The sequence below is a fragment of the Myotis davidii genome, unplaced genomic scaffold (assembly GCF_000327345.1).
Source record: "Myotis davidii unplaced genomic scaffold, ASM32734v1 scaffold242, whole genome shotgun sequence".
In the NCBI taxonomy this organism is placed as follows: Eukaryota; Metazoa; Chordata; class Mammalia; order Chiroptera; family Vespertilionidae; genus Myotis; species Myotis davidii.
Window position 1 is genome coordinate 3851143 of NW_006295821.1, and position 19329 is coordinate 3870471.

Below are 19329 nucleotides of genomic sequence, written 5' to 3' on the forward strand. Positions count from 1 at the left end.
GCAGAGCCACCCCGCCACCTCCACCATCACCTCCTGCACTCAGCTCGCCACCGGCCACCAGCCCAGCCACCTCCGACTGCCTCTCTCTCTCTCTCTCTCTCTCTCTCTCTCTCTCTCTCTTGCCACTCTTGTCTTCTCTTTAGATAGAGGACAAAGGGAGAGATCGGCTGATGATTAGGTCGGAAGCAAGTCAGATCTTCCTCCAAAGCCTAGTAATATTTATGTAGGCAAAAAGAGAGAGAGAAAAAGAGAGGGAGAGAGAGGGAGAGGGGGAAAGGGAGAGGAAGAGAGAGAGAAGAAACGGGAGGAGGGGATAAGGAAATTAAACCCTTTAAGTCAATGCATATTGTGGTGACACCGGCACAGGAGCCCTCACGGTGGAGTCGGCCCGGGCTGTGCGTTCCCAAAATATGACCAGGGGTGCTTGGATGTGTCGGCAGTATGACGACGGCTTAAAAATCTGGTTGGCAGCACCCCGGGAGAACGAGAAACCGTTCATCGATTCAGAGAGGGCTCAGAAATGGCGACTGTCTCTGGCATCTCTCTTGTTTTTCACAGTCCTGCTCTCTGATCACTTGTGGTTCTGCGCCGAAGCCAAGCTGACCCGGACCCGGGACAAGGAGCAGCATCAACATCAGCAGCAACAGCATCAGCAGCAGCGGCAGCAGCAACAGCGGCAGCGGCAGCAGCAGCAGCAACAGCAGCGGACGCGGCAGCAGGAGCCCTCCTGGCCCGCGCTCCTGGCGAGCATGGGGGAGTCCTCGCCCGCTGCCCAGGCACTCAGACTGCTCTCCGCCTCCTCATCCCCCACCCTACCCCCCTCCCCCGGCGACGGCCGTGGCGGCGGCAAGGGCAGCGGGGGCAAAAACAACCGGAGCAAGGCTCTTTTTCTAGGAAACTCTGCCAAACCCGTGTGGCGCCTGGAGACTTGTTACCCCCAAGGCGCCTCCTCGGGCCAGTGCTTTACGGTGGAGAGCGCGGACGCCGTGTGCGCCAGGAACTGGAGTCAGGGGGTGGCGGCCAGGGGGGAGGAGCAGCAGGTGAGAGGGACACATCCAACTCCACTCTGGAACTTGTCGGATTTTTACCTTTCGTTTTGTAATTCCTACACACTTTTGGAGTTGTTCTCGGGGTTGTCAAGTCCCAACACTTTGAACTGTAGTCTGGATGTGGTGCTCAAGGAGGGCGGCGAGATGACCACCTGCAGGCAATGCATTGAGGCTTACCAAGACTACGACCACCACGCTCAGGAGAAATACGAAGAGTTTGAAAGTGTGCTCCATAAATATTTACAATCGCAGGAGTACTCGGTGAAATCCTGTCCTGAGGACTGTAAGGTAGGATCAGTGGCTTTCCTTTTTCTTCTGCCCTTCTTGAGCTTTTCCATCTGTTTTATTTTGTTGGAATGTTTTCTAGAGTTTTAAAAGTTTTTTTTTTAAATTTTTTTGTGGCTCTGGTTTTGTTACTTCAGTCGTCGTTATTGTGGTTATAAGAGCTTGACTTGGTGCTTGAGTTGGGAATACCTCGTGGATTAGTGGTAGACTGGTGCCTTCATTCTGGGAATCCCTGGAAAATCAGGGAACACCCTGGTTTTCTGAGATAATAAAGCTAGGGCTTAAATTACCTCTTACAGATAAGGGATTGGTTTAAACTCTGTTACCTTATTTAAAAAATGGAATTTGAATATGGCTTGTTAAGAAGACATGATGGGACTGCATACTAATGATCCTAGCCCAAATCAGAAGAGTCAGAGACTGGCACCTGTGATTTGGCTTATAGACCTGCACACGTGAATTTTCAGAGTGACGTCATTAAGTTGGTTGACCAGAAGGTAAAGAGAAAGTGTTTGTAGTTGTTTATGTAGGAAGAAGCAAAACACGTTTTACCTGTTTTACAGAGATAGTTCTGGTTGTTTGGAAAGTCTGGAGGCCTACCTAAGCGTACTGAATCACAATACATTTTCTGTTTTCTCTTAGAAATTTGAATAATTATTGACCTCACACTCAATATGAGTGGAAAGTTTCAATTAACTATCTGGTGATCAATAATTAATGTTAGGTTTTATCAGATACCTTATGTAATTAGCTTGTATTTTCAGCATGTTCTCCAAAAATATTAAATGCCAAATGCATGGTGCTAGGGATAAAAAATACTAAACTCCTTAATAATGTCTATCATATTCAGTCTGTTTCTGTTTAATATAGTAAGGGCTGTAATCCTTGCTGATTGACAAAAAAGAAGTGTATGCAAGTTTCTTAAGAAATGGCCAATGGCATGGGTGGCGCACTTCCTAGTAGAGGTGTCACTGTCCATGGTGCTGAAATGAGATTCCCCAAGAGCTCTGTTGATGATGAAGATACTGCAGTAAGTGACATTTTAGTAGGGAAGAAATGATGACAGAATCTTAGTAAGCCTTAATGTTTTGTTCCAAGGCTAATTTATTAAATAACACAATAAAATGGTATTGCTTTTAAAAAGGAATAATATACAACACTCTCTCCTTTCCTTTCTCTTCACTACTCCCTCAACACCACACAGGAAAAGAAAAATTGTCCCTCTTCTGCTTCACTTGCTTTGTACTGGACAAGTGCAATCAAGGGCAATATTGATAAAAAAAAGTGCGTTGTGATTCTATGACATGAGAACTGGTCTAAGGAATCTATTTAAAATGAACATAGTTCAAGGGCTGTACCTTACTTTGGATTGATTAGTTGTGCTTTTGAAATTAAACTAAACTCAAACTAAACTTGCTTTTCAACGTTTTTTAAGATCAGAAACAGATCTTCTTTGGAAAGACTAATATTGAGTTTACAATATCAATTTAGAATGCCACTTCACAAGATAAATGGATTTAAACTTTCCTACATACTTTTCTTAACCATATCACTATAACTAATGCCTGGGGATTAAACTTCTTAATGGCAGCTGTTGATAACTTATTGCATAGTTATTTATTATGACCAGATATGTTTCTTTGGAATTATAAAAATAAGGAAAATGGTGTGTCTGCTAATTTTGTTACTCATAAAAAGATTATAAGCATTTCAGTATATTATTTATGTTTAAAAGTGGTATCTTGTAATATAAATTTGCTTGCTTTTCTGAATGTAATTCTCATAGAAGTTTCTATCAATTCCAACTTGCATAGCTTCAGTATTTAAAAGATAGTCATTGTTAATAGACTGCAGCATATTTTCAAATAAGCTTTTCAAATATATCTTTGCTCAAATATCCAAATTTTAAATATAAATAAGTATATTTTCCTCTTGACCTGAAACATTTCTCAACTTTATATTTGTCATCAGAGCTGTAAGGTATAATGTAGGTGAAATTAATTTGTAATTTCATGAACTACTTCTGGATTGTGTTTTTATATAAAGTGGTAATTGTTAACTGTATACACAAAAGCACATTATAAAGTCTTAACTTCTTAGGAACATTTCTTCTTCACATTGAAAAGTAAGCACAGCCATTTGAGTTTCTCATCACCACACACATGATTTATTACTTGTGATATCTTGTAGCTATTTTCTTGGTTGTGTGATTTTTGTTTTTTTGTCCATTTGAAACATTTTTTCCATAATAATTGTTTTTAAAAATTAGAGTTCCACATTTAAGTTTCAAGTGTTCCCGGTTGATAACTTACAAATTGATTGGTTATTTCCTTAATTTAATATATAATTCCTTATGATTCTGAAAAAGCCACAAAGACATCCACATACAAATTATATTACATGCCTTAAAATGCTACTTGTAAACTTTGAATAATGTGCCTGAGTTTCTTTCTAAACAGTTTTACTCATTTCAAATATAACTATAATTATGAAATTGTGACTGTCATCAAGGACTTTGCTCAAGATATACATTCTATGGAAAATTTTCCATATTTTAAGATAGCCACAAAGCCCGAGGCTATGTTAAAAGCAAATGCATTATATTTCTTGAGTTGGTAATATATTCATGAAAAATATAATTTAATAGTGTATAAATATATTTGTAAGTATAGATAGGACATACTTAGTCATATTAGTTATACAATTTATGTACAATTTTATATTTTAGGAGAAATATAATTAAATTATTAATGCAGTAATTTCTAAAATTTAAAACTTAAGGACATATTACCTTCTAATTTTATATTCTCCTCCATTTACAAAAAAGCCACATTCCATATATAAAATAGAATTGATTACATTTAATTTAACTTGTTTTGAAGGGCTTTTGATGCCTTATGCTGAGAAAGCAAACAAACCTTAATATTGATCTGATACAATCATAGTGCCTTGAGTCCATAGTAATTGGAGAGTAAATGCAGCTCGAATTTATTTTAGTGAACATTTGTATTGAACACATAATAAAAATCATTTGTACCCAAGAATATTTTTTAATATTCTGAGAAATAGCTGGCTTAATTTTAAAAGAGTAAATATGCACATTTATCTCGGAGGAAATTTATGGAAAAATAAAGAACATTCAAGCTGCTATCTTACATAAGTCAAGTAGCAAAAATAATGACAGTAATTCTCTGTAGTTTTCAAAATGATCTTTAATATATAATAAGAGTAACAAAGCTGTAATAATCTTCAAGTTGGTTGCTAATATTTAAATATGTAGTATTCTAAGCTACAAAGTTACATACGTATATTATTAAAATGTTTGTTTTTTTAAAGTTAAATAAATATTTTCTCTTGTCCTTTAGCTCCTAAGCATATGTGAAGACAAATTGGGATATTTAAGGAATACAAATTACTTTGTTTCTGGTAAACTTTTGTTATTGATCGCTTTAAGCCAGATGATCAGTGAAAGCAGATTTGAGATTAGATTATAACATAGATATTGCATCATCTGTATTTTAGTTCTCTCATAATAGATACTAATCTTCATATTCTCAAGAACATATGCATCCATATTTTTATTTTTATAATCTCATGTTAAAGCAGATTCTATTGCTTATTCTTAATTTAACAGATACTGGCCAAAAGGATGCTCTGCCAATGTGAGGCATATATAATAATCGTGATACCTGAGGCCTTCTGTATTGTTTGCAGAAACCGCTCACAAACATTAACCAGTTTGAGCACATATAATTTGAATTACATAATGTACAGTTTGAACCTTTCTTAAGTTCTTAATTCATTTTGGCGTCATGTGCTCTAGATTCTTGAAAGAATATATTTAAAATAAAATCAAGTATCTAACAATTATTTTTATTAAAAAATATTGTTTTGCTGTTGATTAAGTGCTGTTGTAAAAAGTGTGACATTGTCCAGGAATGTGGAATGCATATGCAAATAGATATTTTTTGTATCCTATCACTTGATTATTTTCAAATCTTCTCTCTATTGCTGAATTGCTTTTCTACAAAGTCAAATAGTCTAACCATGCAGATAATCATTTTAACCATTATTAAGGCCATTTTTAGGTTAAAACCATTATCATAACAAGTTTTATGACCCTGATTTTTGTTTTTCCTATTTTTTGTTTTATATATGACCACTAATTTTATGAATTATATTTTATTTTTATAGGAAAAAACCAAAATTTTATCTTAATATTAGGTGCCTATTGTTTTTATAGGCTAAAGAATGATTGTTTTTACTTTGAACTTGTAATTGTGTCAAATTAGTAACTATATAGGGCTCAAACTTTTAATAAGTGCTATTACACATTGGTTTTAATTGCTTTAATTGTATGATGTCAGTGTCTGCATGTGCAAGGTGAATTAAAGTATGAAGCAAAGGAAATCAATAATGCTCCTAGTCTCATGTCCCCCCACATATAAATTATAATCCATTAAGTTTTTCATGCTAGATTGAGTACACAAGAACAAGTATACATATAACTATTTCAAATAAAATAATATTTTAATTTGAATTATTTGACCTATTGCTTTAATTTCAATTCCGTTTCCTTTAAATTTTTATTTTCAATGTTGACCTCACATTGACTAGGCATAAACATTTTGCTTTTTACTTTATATTGATTTACATTGCAAAGATGTTTCTTCAATATCAGTGAATTGATACCGTAGATCAGTGATCCTTTGACCATCCTGGGGAATCTTTGAAAATGCCCCCAGCTCCGAGATACTGATTTCATTCACCTGGCTTGTGTCATGAGCTTGGGATCTTCCACTTTCCCTGATGATGTGTGGCCAAGGTTGAGAACAACTCTTCTAGTTGACATTGAAAACTTATGTGATAAGACCTTTTGGCTCCTGTGCCTCAGTATAATCTAATTTGCTAAACTGATGAGAATGGAACTCAGACATATATTTTTTAAAGTGGTAAAGGCAATAGGACAGAGCTAGAGGTCAGAGAGCAAATATGTTGTGAGTTGGGCTGAGGATATAGATGAGAAGTGACTCGACTGGGTGAAAGGGTTAAGGGATGCTCCAGAAGAGAGCATGGAGAGAAGGTGGTGGATGCACAAAGGACCAGAGTTTGAAGTGTGTAAGGGTGGGCCTATTGGCTGTCAATATTCTGTCTTTTAGCCCAAACTGAGTCATTATGCTGGTGTTCAATAATGGGCTGAGTACATGAACAAAGAAATGGAATGATTGTCTGTAAGACTGCTCAAGTATTTGATTAGAGGAACCTGGCCTTATTTCTGTCTCAAATTTTAGGCTATATAAATTGCTGAAACTTTTTCTAAAGTATGTGGTTTATTTTAAGAAAAAAAAACACATGTTGGCTCTTCATAGTATTTTACATGAATCAGATTTATTCTTTTTAAAAAATATATGTATTTTCTTGATTTTAAAGAGAGGAGGGGAAAGGGATAGAGAGATAGAAACATCCATGTGAGAGAAACATTAATCAGCTGCCTTCTACATGCTGCCCTCCCCTGAGGATTGGATCCATAATCGGAGCATGTGCCCAGACCAGGAATCAACTGTGACCTCCTGGTTCATGGTCCAATGCTCAACCACTGAGCCACACCAGCTGGCCAGATTTATTCTTTAAAAAAAAAATCTATTCACTTTTGTAAACTTTGGAAACTACTAATTATTTTTATTTCTTTATTGTGATGTTTTATTTTTTACTTCTTTTTGTAATACTGAAATAACTAGTATAACATTTATGTAGTTTTTTGAAGACATGAACTGCTAAGTAATCACAGATTATTACTAACCTTATTTTTTGGAATTAATTTTAAAATTATCTGGTTGCTCTGTTCTGAAGGGATTGTAATATCCGTCGTTTTATTTTTTAACATTTTATATTACAAGATGTTGTGAAACACTAAAGCTGTTTTACTTAATAATAAATTCAATATTATTGCAATCTAAATAATGAAATTTCCTCATGAAATGTTCTAACTTACTCTGATTTCGTACTACTGGAAATAAGAGAAATAACATTGCCTTTTTTGCTAATAAATAGTTAATGATTTGTACTATGTGTTGTACTGGAATGCATGAAAACATTTAATCCTTGGCTGTGTGAAGTGTTAAAAGGTAACAGTTACTTATCTTCCCCCCACCCCTGTTGACTGTTTCTGCATTCAGTCATTTATAAACAAAATGCTGTAGAAGATACTACAGATGGCAAGAAAAATCCTGCAAAAAATAGATGTTTATTATCCGTTTAAATACTGTTGTTGGTTTTAGCAGTAGCAGTAGGATAGCCACACATGCGTGATAGGTGAATGTAATAATCATGCCTATGGAAATGCATGGGGATTTTGTTTATCATCTTCTCCACCTTGCACAAGAAGGAAAATGGGCTCTAGTCAAAACAGAACTCTTCACCTTCCTTCCTCTGTGTGCTTTCTTGCTATCATCTTGCTGTGTCCTCTCCTGGCATGTCAAAGATGCATATTCAGAGGCTGAATCCCATGAGAAATCCAAATTTGAGAAATCTTTTTTCTCTGTATCTATATCCCATAAAAAATGACCAGTCTATTTCTTACTGAACTATTACTGATTTTGTTTATTTGAAAGAAAATCAAACTAAGAGGTAAATGGGATATCATGACTATGCATTAGCTCTTGAAGAAAATTATTTGACTCACTCAGAAACTTAAGTATTAAAACAAGCTTCAATAATAAGCTAACATGCTTTAGAAGTCAGAAACTAGTCTAATTCATTTCTTCTTCATGTCCTCTTTATGAGGTATTATCATAGATTTTACAGATGAGTAGTGAGGACATAAGTTTACTATTCCAAGGTCAAACTGATGGCAGTGTTAAAGATAAAGTACACTATTGTTTGAATGTATATTCTTTTTCTCTTTCATTATTAGTATTACAAACATACCAAAGAATGGGGAGATTAATATAATAAGCCTACATATACCTGTAACATAGATTTAACAACTGTTAGGAATCTTACCATATTTTCTTTTTATTTTAATTTATTATTAAAAACACTTTATAGGTGATAAACAAGCCAAGATGACAGAAATTTAGGAGTCCTGGACAGCTGGGATGAATGGTCAGAAATTCCAGGCTCATCATTTCAAAGGCTTAGGGAGGAGATATGAAAATGAATAAATTCATCAGAACACCTAGGGCTGGAATTGAACAGGTAAAATGATGCATATAAAATTTTAGTGCGAGGAAGTAAACTTAGGATGTCTGTGATTGTTCTTGTGCTGAATTTACAAGTTAAATAAGATACATCCACTTTATGATTTTTAATCAATGTCCTATTTTTAACTTATTGCATTAAGAGATGTTTGAGCGTATTAGTTAAGAACTGTCTCTCTTTTGTCTAGCATTGTAATACTTAGGCATTTTAATTTTTATCTAATTTTTATTAGCTCCTTTTAGGCCCTGTCTTCAAATACAGTCACACTGGGGGGTCTGGGTTTCAACATATGAATTTGGGGGATACAAATCCATCCATAACATTGAGTAAGGTATGTTTCAAGAGCTGTTGGAAATACCTCTGGGAAAATTTTAGTGCTCAGTTGTGAAGGATCATGTATCCTGTTCTAAGGCCTTTGAATTTCATTCCTTATATGATAAAATATCAGAGAGGAATTTTAATCAAGGAATCACTTAGGATGATTTGTTTTTCTCAAAAACGAGCTCTGACAGCTATGTGATCATAGATTGGAATAGGGTGAACTTATGCCAGCGAGACCAATTCAGAATTGGCTCTCTTCCTTGGGAGTTATAGGATGACTCCAAATCAGCACTCTCCAACAGAACTTTCCATGGTGATCCACTATAGCTGATACCTAGCAATATTTGGCAATTGAGCACTTGAAATGTGGTTAGGGTGAGTTAAGAACTGAATTTTAAATTATATTTAATCTTAATTAATTTATGTTTAAATAGCCCCAAGTGGCTATTGGCTACCATGTTGGGCAGAACATTCTAAATTACTGCTGGAGTTATGAAAGTGACACAAGAAGAAACATAAGAAGATTCAGGAGACTTTTCTGAATTCAAATTTACAAATTGCTATGTAGAGGAGGGATATGATTCAAGCTTTATAAAAGGTTAGGCTGTGAATTTTGAGACCATTTAATGAGAGAGGCAATATAGGAGGAATTAACAAGTTGGGATTGAGAGTGGTCAAAGAAACAAGAAGTTCATTTTTGGAGATAATGATATCAGGATGCCCAGTAGATAGTAGCAGATACTACATGAGAAGGGAGTTTAGGTGTGAAGTTTACTATCTACCTGTTGGTTTCATTGAAGAAGTATGGATAGAGATTAGATAACGTCACAAAAATATTATATGGAGAGAATACCAAAGATGAATCTTAAGAAAGAACAACACTTAAGTGTTTGTGTAGAAAAGGTACCAGGGAAAGATATTGAGAAGAAACAATACGAATGAGAATGAAAATAAGGGAGGAAGGGAGAGGAGGAATAGGAGAAGGAGGAGGAGGAGGTGGAGGAGGAGGAAGAGGAAAGGAGAGAGAGAGAGAGAGAGAGAGAGAGAGAGAGAGAGAGAGAGAGAGAGAGAGAGAGAACAAAAGAGTGGAGGGAGAGGGAGAAGTAGAGACAGAGGCAAAGATGAGAATCATGAGAATGCAATGATTTGAAAGGTATAGGGAAGGATTTGTAGAAAGAACAGGTAGGATGAAGCCTAGAAATAGGCCATTGAATTTGTCCGTTATATTTGTTGACTTTACAAGAGTAGTTTCAATAGAATGATAGGAAAAATGTCAAATTGTGATGAATTAAGGGATGTGTTGAAGTTGAGGTAATAAGGATTAGTTCCAACTACTCTTCCTTTAATAGGCAGTGAAAAGAAAAGAAAAATGGAGTAGGTGGGAAGATGTGAGTTTAAAGAAATAAATATTTTATGGTGAAATAAACTTTAGAATATTTGTAGCTTTTAATCTAGAACCCAGATGAGAGTATAAATTTGAAAGTATCAGACTCAGAAAAATTAACGATGGCCCTGTATTCCAAAGAAGGGGGTGGTGGCCTCCCATCTATTAGCAGCCCAGAATGTACAGATATTACTAATAATTTAAAAGTAGAAATTAATTGTTACCCTACTAAACAAGTATGGTTAAAGGAATAGTTGAGCATAGATTGGGTTTAACTCCCAACATTAATCACCATTTATTATTTATATGACATTGTCCAAGTTACTTAAAATAAGGATTCTAGTAGCCCTTTCACAGTATGTTTATGAGGGAGAAATTGAGATTCCTAGGCATATAAAAGTACTTAAGCTATGGCTTGATGATGGCCAATAAATTGTAGCAATTCATTAAAACCCATGGAGAAAAAGCCATGGGAAACATCAGTAAAATTAATATAGTCTTCACTTGAGATCTCATAAATTTTCTGGTAAATAACACTCATTTACAAAAGGTTATAAGCAGACTTTGCATTTTTGCATGGTAAAATTGTTTTATTACATCTACATTCATCCCTTTCTCTAAATTATTGACCAACACTGGAATAAAATGAAAAAAAAAGTTCAGCTGGAGTGAAAATGTTTTATTCCTAGTGCTTGAATATTTTCTCTGTTATTTCAGATTAAAATGAACATGTGCTGGGTTTTAAACTGAGTAGATACTCTTAAATTAGTCTAAACTGGTTTGAGAACTTTTGTTCACAAACCTCTCAGAGGTTTAAGTGAAAAAATCATTGTAATGATCTTCCATATCCTAGAAACTGATAGGTAAAAATAATCTTGAGGGAAGTTGTGTGTTATATAGTTTGTTAGTCACCGCAGACTCATGTGCCCCAAATTCTATATTAAAAGGTGGAGCCCTTTGTCCTGCATTCTAGCTACTTAACTTTGTATTTTGTTGTCCTGGTTATTTTCTGCTCTGCTCACATTTACCCACTCTGCTATACTTAGTATTTTTTTTGATTGGGGAGGGAGAAGAAGTAGGTTCAAAGATTGCCTTGAACGAGAGCTGGCAGACAAAGAAAACATAGTAGGTTCCAATATACAGAAGTCTGAGTTGGGTCTAAGCTGTACTCTATGCAAGGGAGCATGATTGCCCTGAGAAAGAGAAGACACAAGGAGTCACAGTAAGGTTCTTTAACTTGATGTGAATCGTATGTGTGAGTGGGGTCTTACTATTCAGTACTTCCTATGGCTGTAGGGGTGAGAAAGGGGCTGTATGTAGGTGTTTTAGGAATATCTGGTACTCTATACAGGGAAGAGTGTTTTATTAAAGGATACAATGGAAAATGGTGGTTGCCTGAGAACTTCAGAGCCCTTTGCTATGGAGATGTGCAAATGGGTTTGGGAGCTATCTGCCGAAGGCATCTTGCCTATGTGTTACAAGTTGACCAGATGATTTTCAATATTCCATCCAACATCCTTTGACATCTCATGAGGCACCCAGAAATGATAACTTTGCATTGTGAAATGGTACTTATTGCCAATTCCATCAAAGAAATAACACCTTGCTCTTAGTAATAGCACTTTGGTTTTAAAAAGTAAAGTCTTGAACACTTTAAATTACTTGTCTAATTCCTATTGTTATCAGTTTGAATAATTTTGAAAAAGAATGAATCAACTACATGAGCTTACCCTGGAGATAGATAGGAACTGAGTTAGAGTAATTTATAGTAAATTTTTGTTATTACTAATATTAAATATAGATATTCTTTTCTTCCTATAATAAACACACCAATCACTATCATAAAATCTCAAATAATTATTTTGAGCAAAGCAGGACTCAACAACATGGACAGCCTGGGAAAGACATGGTGCATATGACCTTTCTCCATTGGTTTCACAGCACTTCTTTCACATATATCAATTCATTCCCAGATCCAGTTCTTTGGGGATATTATCATTGTAAAAATTCCATGCTCTCATGGAATTGTACCCATCTATTACTTTTTTTATATAATAAAAAGTCCTATATTGATAACTTCAGCATGTTTCTCTTATTCATTCTCCACAACAATCCAATATTATAGGCTAGATTAGCTTTCTTCAACATATGGGGTGACTGACTAAGGCTAAAAGTTAAGAAATGTGCCCAGGGGTTCACAGGTAAGTGTGGCATAACCTGAATTCAAACCCAGTAATATCTGGCTCTTAATTTCGTGGGCTTGACTTAACTATAATATATTTTCCACTCTGTCACAAATAATTGTTCATGTCTAGTGCTTGTGTTTTCTTTTGTTTTTAGGGAAGAGAATGTGGGTGGATGACAGGAGTGAATATAAAGTTCATTGGGAATATAAACTGCGCCCAAATTCTTGTTGTAATATTTTGGTATAAGGAATGAGCCTTGCCTGAAAAGTTAGAAAGGCCTAGTTTCAAATAGTTTTTCCATCAATTCCTGTAAAATGGGGATACTTATATCCGGTCTAAGGAGTCCCCGAGAGAAGGAACAGAACAATGTGTAATAAAAGGTAGCTGGCAAGTAGTGGTTCCCTCAATTCAAGGTACTCTTCGACGAGAGAGTCACTTCACAGTGCAAGGCAGCAAGACTGTACTCTCTTATCTGTTTAGAAACTGAGCTGGTAGAACACCTTGACAAATTTGTCCTCCTGACCCAACAATTGGTTTCTAATCAAAGCTGTCCTAGCATAGATCAACAACCTGACAGAGATTTTCCACTTAGTTTCCACTGAGGCATTTCAAAAAAAGACATCGATGATATACTTAACCTCAAGAATCACAATGATCCTAGATAAAAGCTGTTTAAAAACATGATTTTTCCTTTCCCATAGTGAAAGCTAAACTTGCTGTTATGGGCCATTAGGCAAGAAGTGGTGGGGCACCTGTGCTTCCTGAGGCAATGACTTCATGTCAAAGTCCATGTGAAATAGTGGGAAATGAAAGACCACATGGAAATGCAAATAATCTTGCTGTCAATGGAATCTATGTCTGATCTGCTTTGTGGAAGTTAGGCAAGTTTGACAAGTTTCATATATTCTATTTGTACCATGATATTTATAAAAATATATTGAAATTATGGAAATCACTTATAAAAAGTAAATCCTTTCATATTATTTCAGTTTAGACTTTTTAAAACTTCATTTCTATTCAATTTAAGTGAAAATTCAAGTAAAGAGGAGGGGATTTAAATGAGTGAACAAAGTTCTTGTTGGCTTTGTTTGGCTTTATTGATGTATATAAATTATTTGGTTTTTCAGTTGTGATGATTGTCAGCTGCATAGCCATGGATTTGATTTTTCCATTCAACTAATTGGCTTCCAAGCATTATTAAAATAATTGATCCAATCTTTAGTTATTTTGATAATTTTGTTCTTAGGAATAAGCCAAATATGTGCAGGGTGTGGCAAAAGTAAGTTTACAGTTATGAGTATGCGAAACACAGAGTTTATTCTTGTTTATTACTTATTAATTATTCTATTATTTTCTATACAAACAACTGTAAACCTACTTTTGTCCACCCTATATATGCATTTTACCTACAAGGAGTCAAAGAAGCTATTTGTTTTTGACAAAAGTAAACATACTAAGAATATGTAAACTCTTCTCTTTTTTGTTATTAGTTAAGGTATTACAAATGTGTTCAGTTAAACTCTTCTTTTTAAAGTTGTATATTTTGTCTTTGACAAATAAATCTCTCATTTTCAAATGACGTCAAAATCTGGGTAAATTTAATAACATTAATTGATATTTATAATTCTCAAATGATCAGTTTTACGTTTTATAGATGATATTAAGAAATTTAACTTTATAATCATCTAAAATGTTTTCTTAAGGCTATGGGGGATTAATTTTTTATATTCCTCAATTATTTCATAAAGGCCCTAATGCAGGAGTAATGCTTAACCTCCACAAAGGGATGTCAGGTGTTGCCCTAGTCATGCTGTCAAGACGGGCAGCACCACAACGTGTTGGCTATAGAGTTCACTGTCATTAGCTTCCACTGCTCTTGAATGTCTATCAGCTTTTTCTAACTCCCATTTTGGCTGTGTCCACACAGAGAAAGAAAATTAAGACCAATAAACAACTATAATTGAGACAAATATAAATTTGCAAAGAATTGAAACACTGTTTTGTTATTATTTATTTATTTATTGGCTAATTGTCTTTGTCTGAAATATGGTGCAGCCTATTAAGGAAGTAGTGCTCACTTCTCCAATGTCAAATTTTTTTAAACTTTATTTTTGTTGTTGACACTATTACAGATATCCTTTCTCCTACTTGCTCACCTCTGACATCTCTTGTAGCAAGGGAAACAAAGGGAAAAAATAAATGGTACTATGTCAAACTAAAAAGCTTTTGCATAGTAAAAGAAACTAACAAAATGAAAAGGAGACCACTGTGTGGAAGAATATATTTGCCAATGGTACATCTGATAATGGGGTTAATGTCTATATATAAAGAACTTATACAACTCAACACCAGGAAGACAAAAAACATACAAAACCATGGAAAAAAATGGTCAAAGGAACTGAATAAACATTTCTCCACAGAGGACATACAGATAGCCAAAAGGCATATGAAAAAATTTTCAATGCCACTAATCATCAGAGAGATGCAAAATAAAATCACAATGCAATATCTCTCACACCTATCAGAATGGCTATAATCAATAAATCAACAAACAAGTGCAGGTAAGGATAGGGATAAGACTGGTGCAGCCACTGTAAAAAACTGTATGGAGTTTCCTCAAAGAAAGGAACATATAAAATGTCATGAAATCAAAATATCCCATCTCAATTAACTAGGCACAGAAATATTTTAACTATTTTCTTACAGCAGCATAAATATTAACTCAAGAATCCTGAAATACCAATTTGAAAGAATAAATGTACCCCTGTTTTCATAGCAGCATTATTTACAATAGCCAAGATCTGAAAACAGCCCACGTGCCCATCAGTAGTAGATGAGTGGATTAAAAAGCTGTGGTACATTTACACAATGGAATACTATGCTGTCCAGTATTACTTTAATTGGATGGATGTTTAATATTCTCACATTAGTCCCTATAAACATAAATGCAAAAGCTAAGCAGTGAAAATTTGCATTTTTTAACAACTTGATTATATAATAGTACTAAAATAATGTGGTGAAATGCACAATTCAGCTCTCAACTATTTCCTTTTTTCCTCCAAGTCAAGGCTAGAGTTGATGAAGTAGAAAGTTAACTCATGATAGATATGTTTAGGGGAAAGATCATATTTCACCCAAATATAATAATTTATTTTAATAGCCTAATAGTTGAAATAAATGGAAAAAGATTAAATGGCTGAATAGCTGAACTGATGCTGCAAATAGAGCATGGAAACCCCACAATATTTGAGAGTTTCCATTTCCTACCTTTGACTGATTATAATAATTTACCCTTGTTCATTTAATGCTGTGTCCATTCTGGGTATTTTGTATGGCTCTGAGCCTGTTCTTACTTTTTTTGTTTTGTTAAATATCATAGCAATCTATATGATAAATTATTAAAGAGAATTTCCCAAGGAGCTATTTCATCCAAGATCCTCTGACTTCTCCAAGTAATGGCTGCCACTGTTTGTTGTGGAATGAGCCTTGAACCAGATGGGCCAAAGAAGTATCAGCACTGAAGAGAATCATGTATTTTCTCAGAATTGTCACAGTGATTATTTGCAAAGGATATGATAATTGCAATCCAGATGCATTAAAGGTTGCTATATAAAGAATACTTGAATAACTTAATATATTTTATTGATTTTTTACAGAGAAGAAGGGAGAGAGAGAGTTAGAAACATCCATGAGAGAGAAACATCGATCAGCCGCCTCCTGCACATCTCCCACCGGGGATGTGCCCGCAACCCAGGTACATGCCCTTGACCAGAATCGAACCTGGGACCTTTCAGTCCGCAGGCCGACGCTCTATCCACTGAGCCAAACCGGTTTTGGCAGAATAACTTAATTTGTAATAATTTTCTCTGGGAATGCATATTTTTATGTACTATCCTATATAATAAAGAGGCAATATGGAAATTGACCATCACTCCAAACACACAAAATGGCTGCCTCCATTTGGACACAAGATGGCCACCACAAGATGGCCAGCAAGGGAGGACAGTTGTGGGCAATCAGGCCTGCAGGGGAGGACAGTTGGGGGGCACCCATGCCTGCAGGGGAGGGAAGTTAGGGGCGACCAGGCCAGGAGGGGAGGGCAGGTGGGGGTGACCAGGCCTGCAGGGGAGGGCAGTTAGGGGTGACCAGTCTGGCAGGGGAGTGCAGTTAGGGGCAATTGGGCCTGCAGGGGAGCAGTTAGGCGTCAATTAGCCTGGCAGGGGAGTGGTTAGGGGCTGATCAGGCTGGCAGGCAGAAGCGGTTAGGGGTAATCAGGCAGGCAGGCAGGTGAGCAGTTGAGAGCCAGCAGTCCTGGATTGTGTGAGGGATCCCAGATTGGAGAAGGTACAGGCTGGGCTGAGGGACAACCCCCCCCTCCCCCCACTGCACAAATTTCGTGCAATGGGCCTCTAGTATAGGATAAAAACATACTATAGAGACAAATGAATATTACTTTCAAAAAATAGATTTTTAGTAGAAACTGTTCTTAGATAACCTACTTGAGCACTATTATTATATGACAATAGTTATTTAGTCACTGAGGTATAAGATATCCCACAGTGAACCTAGTTAAAAAAAGAATAAATAATTAGACCTTTCATCATGTGTGACTCATATGGACATGAAAAATACGAAAAAAAATTATATATGAGCAGGATGATTGTTAAAGCAAGCGAAGGAAGGAATATGAGGGAGAGCCCAGAATAATATATTCTTTTTCAAGATGCATGTTAATGAGAGTAAGATTAAAAAACACATAAATAAATCTCTTGATCCAAAAGCTGTTGTGCTTGTAATCTGTTACTGAAAGAAAAAAAAAAAATCTTGGTAACAAATTTTCCTTTTCAAATGGTCGTGCTTTCAACCTATAAGAAAAAATTGGATTTTGCTCAGAGCCTTGGCATCAGGATAGTGCTTCGCTTTCAACTCGATAACTTGTTTATGAAAGTTCATTGTTTCCCTCTTAAACTACAGTGGGCTCTGAATAACATAATTACAAAATATCAATGTTATAAAATATGTTGTTTGATATCTTTGTTGCTGAACATCAGATCTTTTTATTTGGAAACATAAACACAGTATTTTATTTGTACATACTTCTTTATGGGTAATTATGGGTATGAAAAGTAATAAACAACAGTGCAATTATGCCATAGCTTGTGGTCGGGATGTGTGTTTTCTTAATCTGGCCACTTAAAGAAAAATGTAACTATTCATCACTGAACCTTTCCCGATAAGCATTTCTTTAAGCCAATATCATTTTCCAAATTTCGAAGTCTTTAGAAAAATATATCATTCTTTGCTTCTTCTGTTAGTTGATGAATTTTAAGAAACTGGAAAGCTACCATAACTTTATTATGATAATAAAATCTAGAAGAGATTGAAGCAAGTTTCCACTTTACAGGAAAAAGCAAGATAAACTATTTGACAGCACGATAGAAACTTTTTGATTAATCCAACCATTGGAATACAAAGTATAGATATATTTTTCTTCACTATTCTGGTAACTAGCTAGGATGTTCATAGCAGCAAAATCATTATATCATCTGAGAAATTAACCAGGACAGTTCAAATGGTTTCTAAAATTCAAATAACTCACAGACATATGTTTTAAGCTATCACTTTTTAAACATTTCCTGTATTATATTACATTGTGGAATGAACTAGAGTGTTAGTGACAAAACAAGGAAGAAGCTGAATTCTTTTGTGGAAAATCTGTTACTCATACAAATCAGTATTTTGACTCTTTGGTCACTTGAAGAAAGTTTGACCTCAGTAAACAATCCTAGTATAGGAAAAAGAATTGATGTAAATCTGTATCTCTGTCTTTATAAATTTAAGTGATTTAGATAAATTTTCTTATGAACTTTAATTTTATTCATGGATATCCAGCAAAGTTATGCCCAAAGCTGGAGGGCTATTTTCTTCTCTGTTAAGATAATGATAGTTAACAATTAGAACCTAATGTTGGTACCAGAATATTAATTTAACCCTATGAAGTATGTCTGTTAATTATCCCCATTTTGTAGATAAGTGAACAAAGGCCTAGGGCACAGGTTTCCTAACTAAAGCTTTTAACACTATTTTATATTCATTTTCTATCAGATTGCTATAGTATAGAAGCAATCCTAGTGGTCAGAGATTACTGATTATTGAAAAGGAAGAAAATAAGAAATCACTGAAAATATTAGTTTGAAGTCATTGTCTAGGAACATGTGGCCAGTTTACATGATACGTCTATAAAATGAAATTTGTATATTCCGGGGGTGGGGGGCAAAAGTAGGTTTACAGTTGTGAGTAATCAAAACACAGTTTATTCTTGCATTATTATTTATTAACTAGAGGCCTGGTGCATGAAATTTGTGTGTGGTTATGGTCCCTAGGCCTGGCCTGTGATCAGGGCCATCTTCCCCAGCTGCCTGCAGCTGGCTGTGTTCCCACTGCCACCCACTCCCGGTTCCCCATTCACCATTGGGCGATCGGAGCCTGATGGCCATTCCCACCTGGCCCAGCCCCCACTACAGGTTGCCCTTTGTGTGTGGGGTGACTGGTGGGGTGGGGGCTTTGGCCTGGCACCACCCGCATCCCCCACCACCCACCCTGGTTCCCTGTTTACCATAGTGTGTTCAGAGGCTGCTAGCGAGGGAAAGGGACTGAGAGGTGGTCAGTGTGCCTCATAGTGACTGGTCAAGCGGTCATCTGATCATTCCAACATTAGGGCCAATTTGCGTATTACCCTTTTATTATATAGGATAGAGGCCTGGTGCATGGGTGGGGGCCTGCCGGCCTGCCCTGATGAGGGCCTGGGATCAGGGTGGTGGTCCTGCTGGGGGGCGAGGCCAGCCAGGCCGAGGGGCCACAGGCTGTTTGCAGGCTGGCCATGCCCCTGATCAGAGTGGGAATC

The 19329-nt window shown here is 36.0% G+C and overlaps 1 protein-coding gene across 2 annotated transcripts in view; it reads left to right on the forward strand.

The window, feature by feature from the left end:
• Positions 1-6: 6 nt before the first annotated feature.
• FAM155A (family with sequence similarity 155 member A) overlaps positions 7-19329 on the forward strand; it is a 606241-nt gene continuing 586918 nt past the window's right edge. For both annotated transcript variants that reach the window (XM_006770701.2, XM_006770702.2), the window contains exon 1: positions 7-1337. In XM_006770701.2, the coding sequence (XP_006770764.1) occupies positions 411-1337 (927 nt within the window). In that variant the 5' untranslated portion in view covers positions 7-410. The remainder of the gene's footprint in view (positions 1338-19329) is intronic.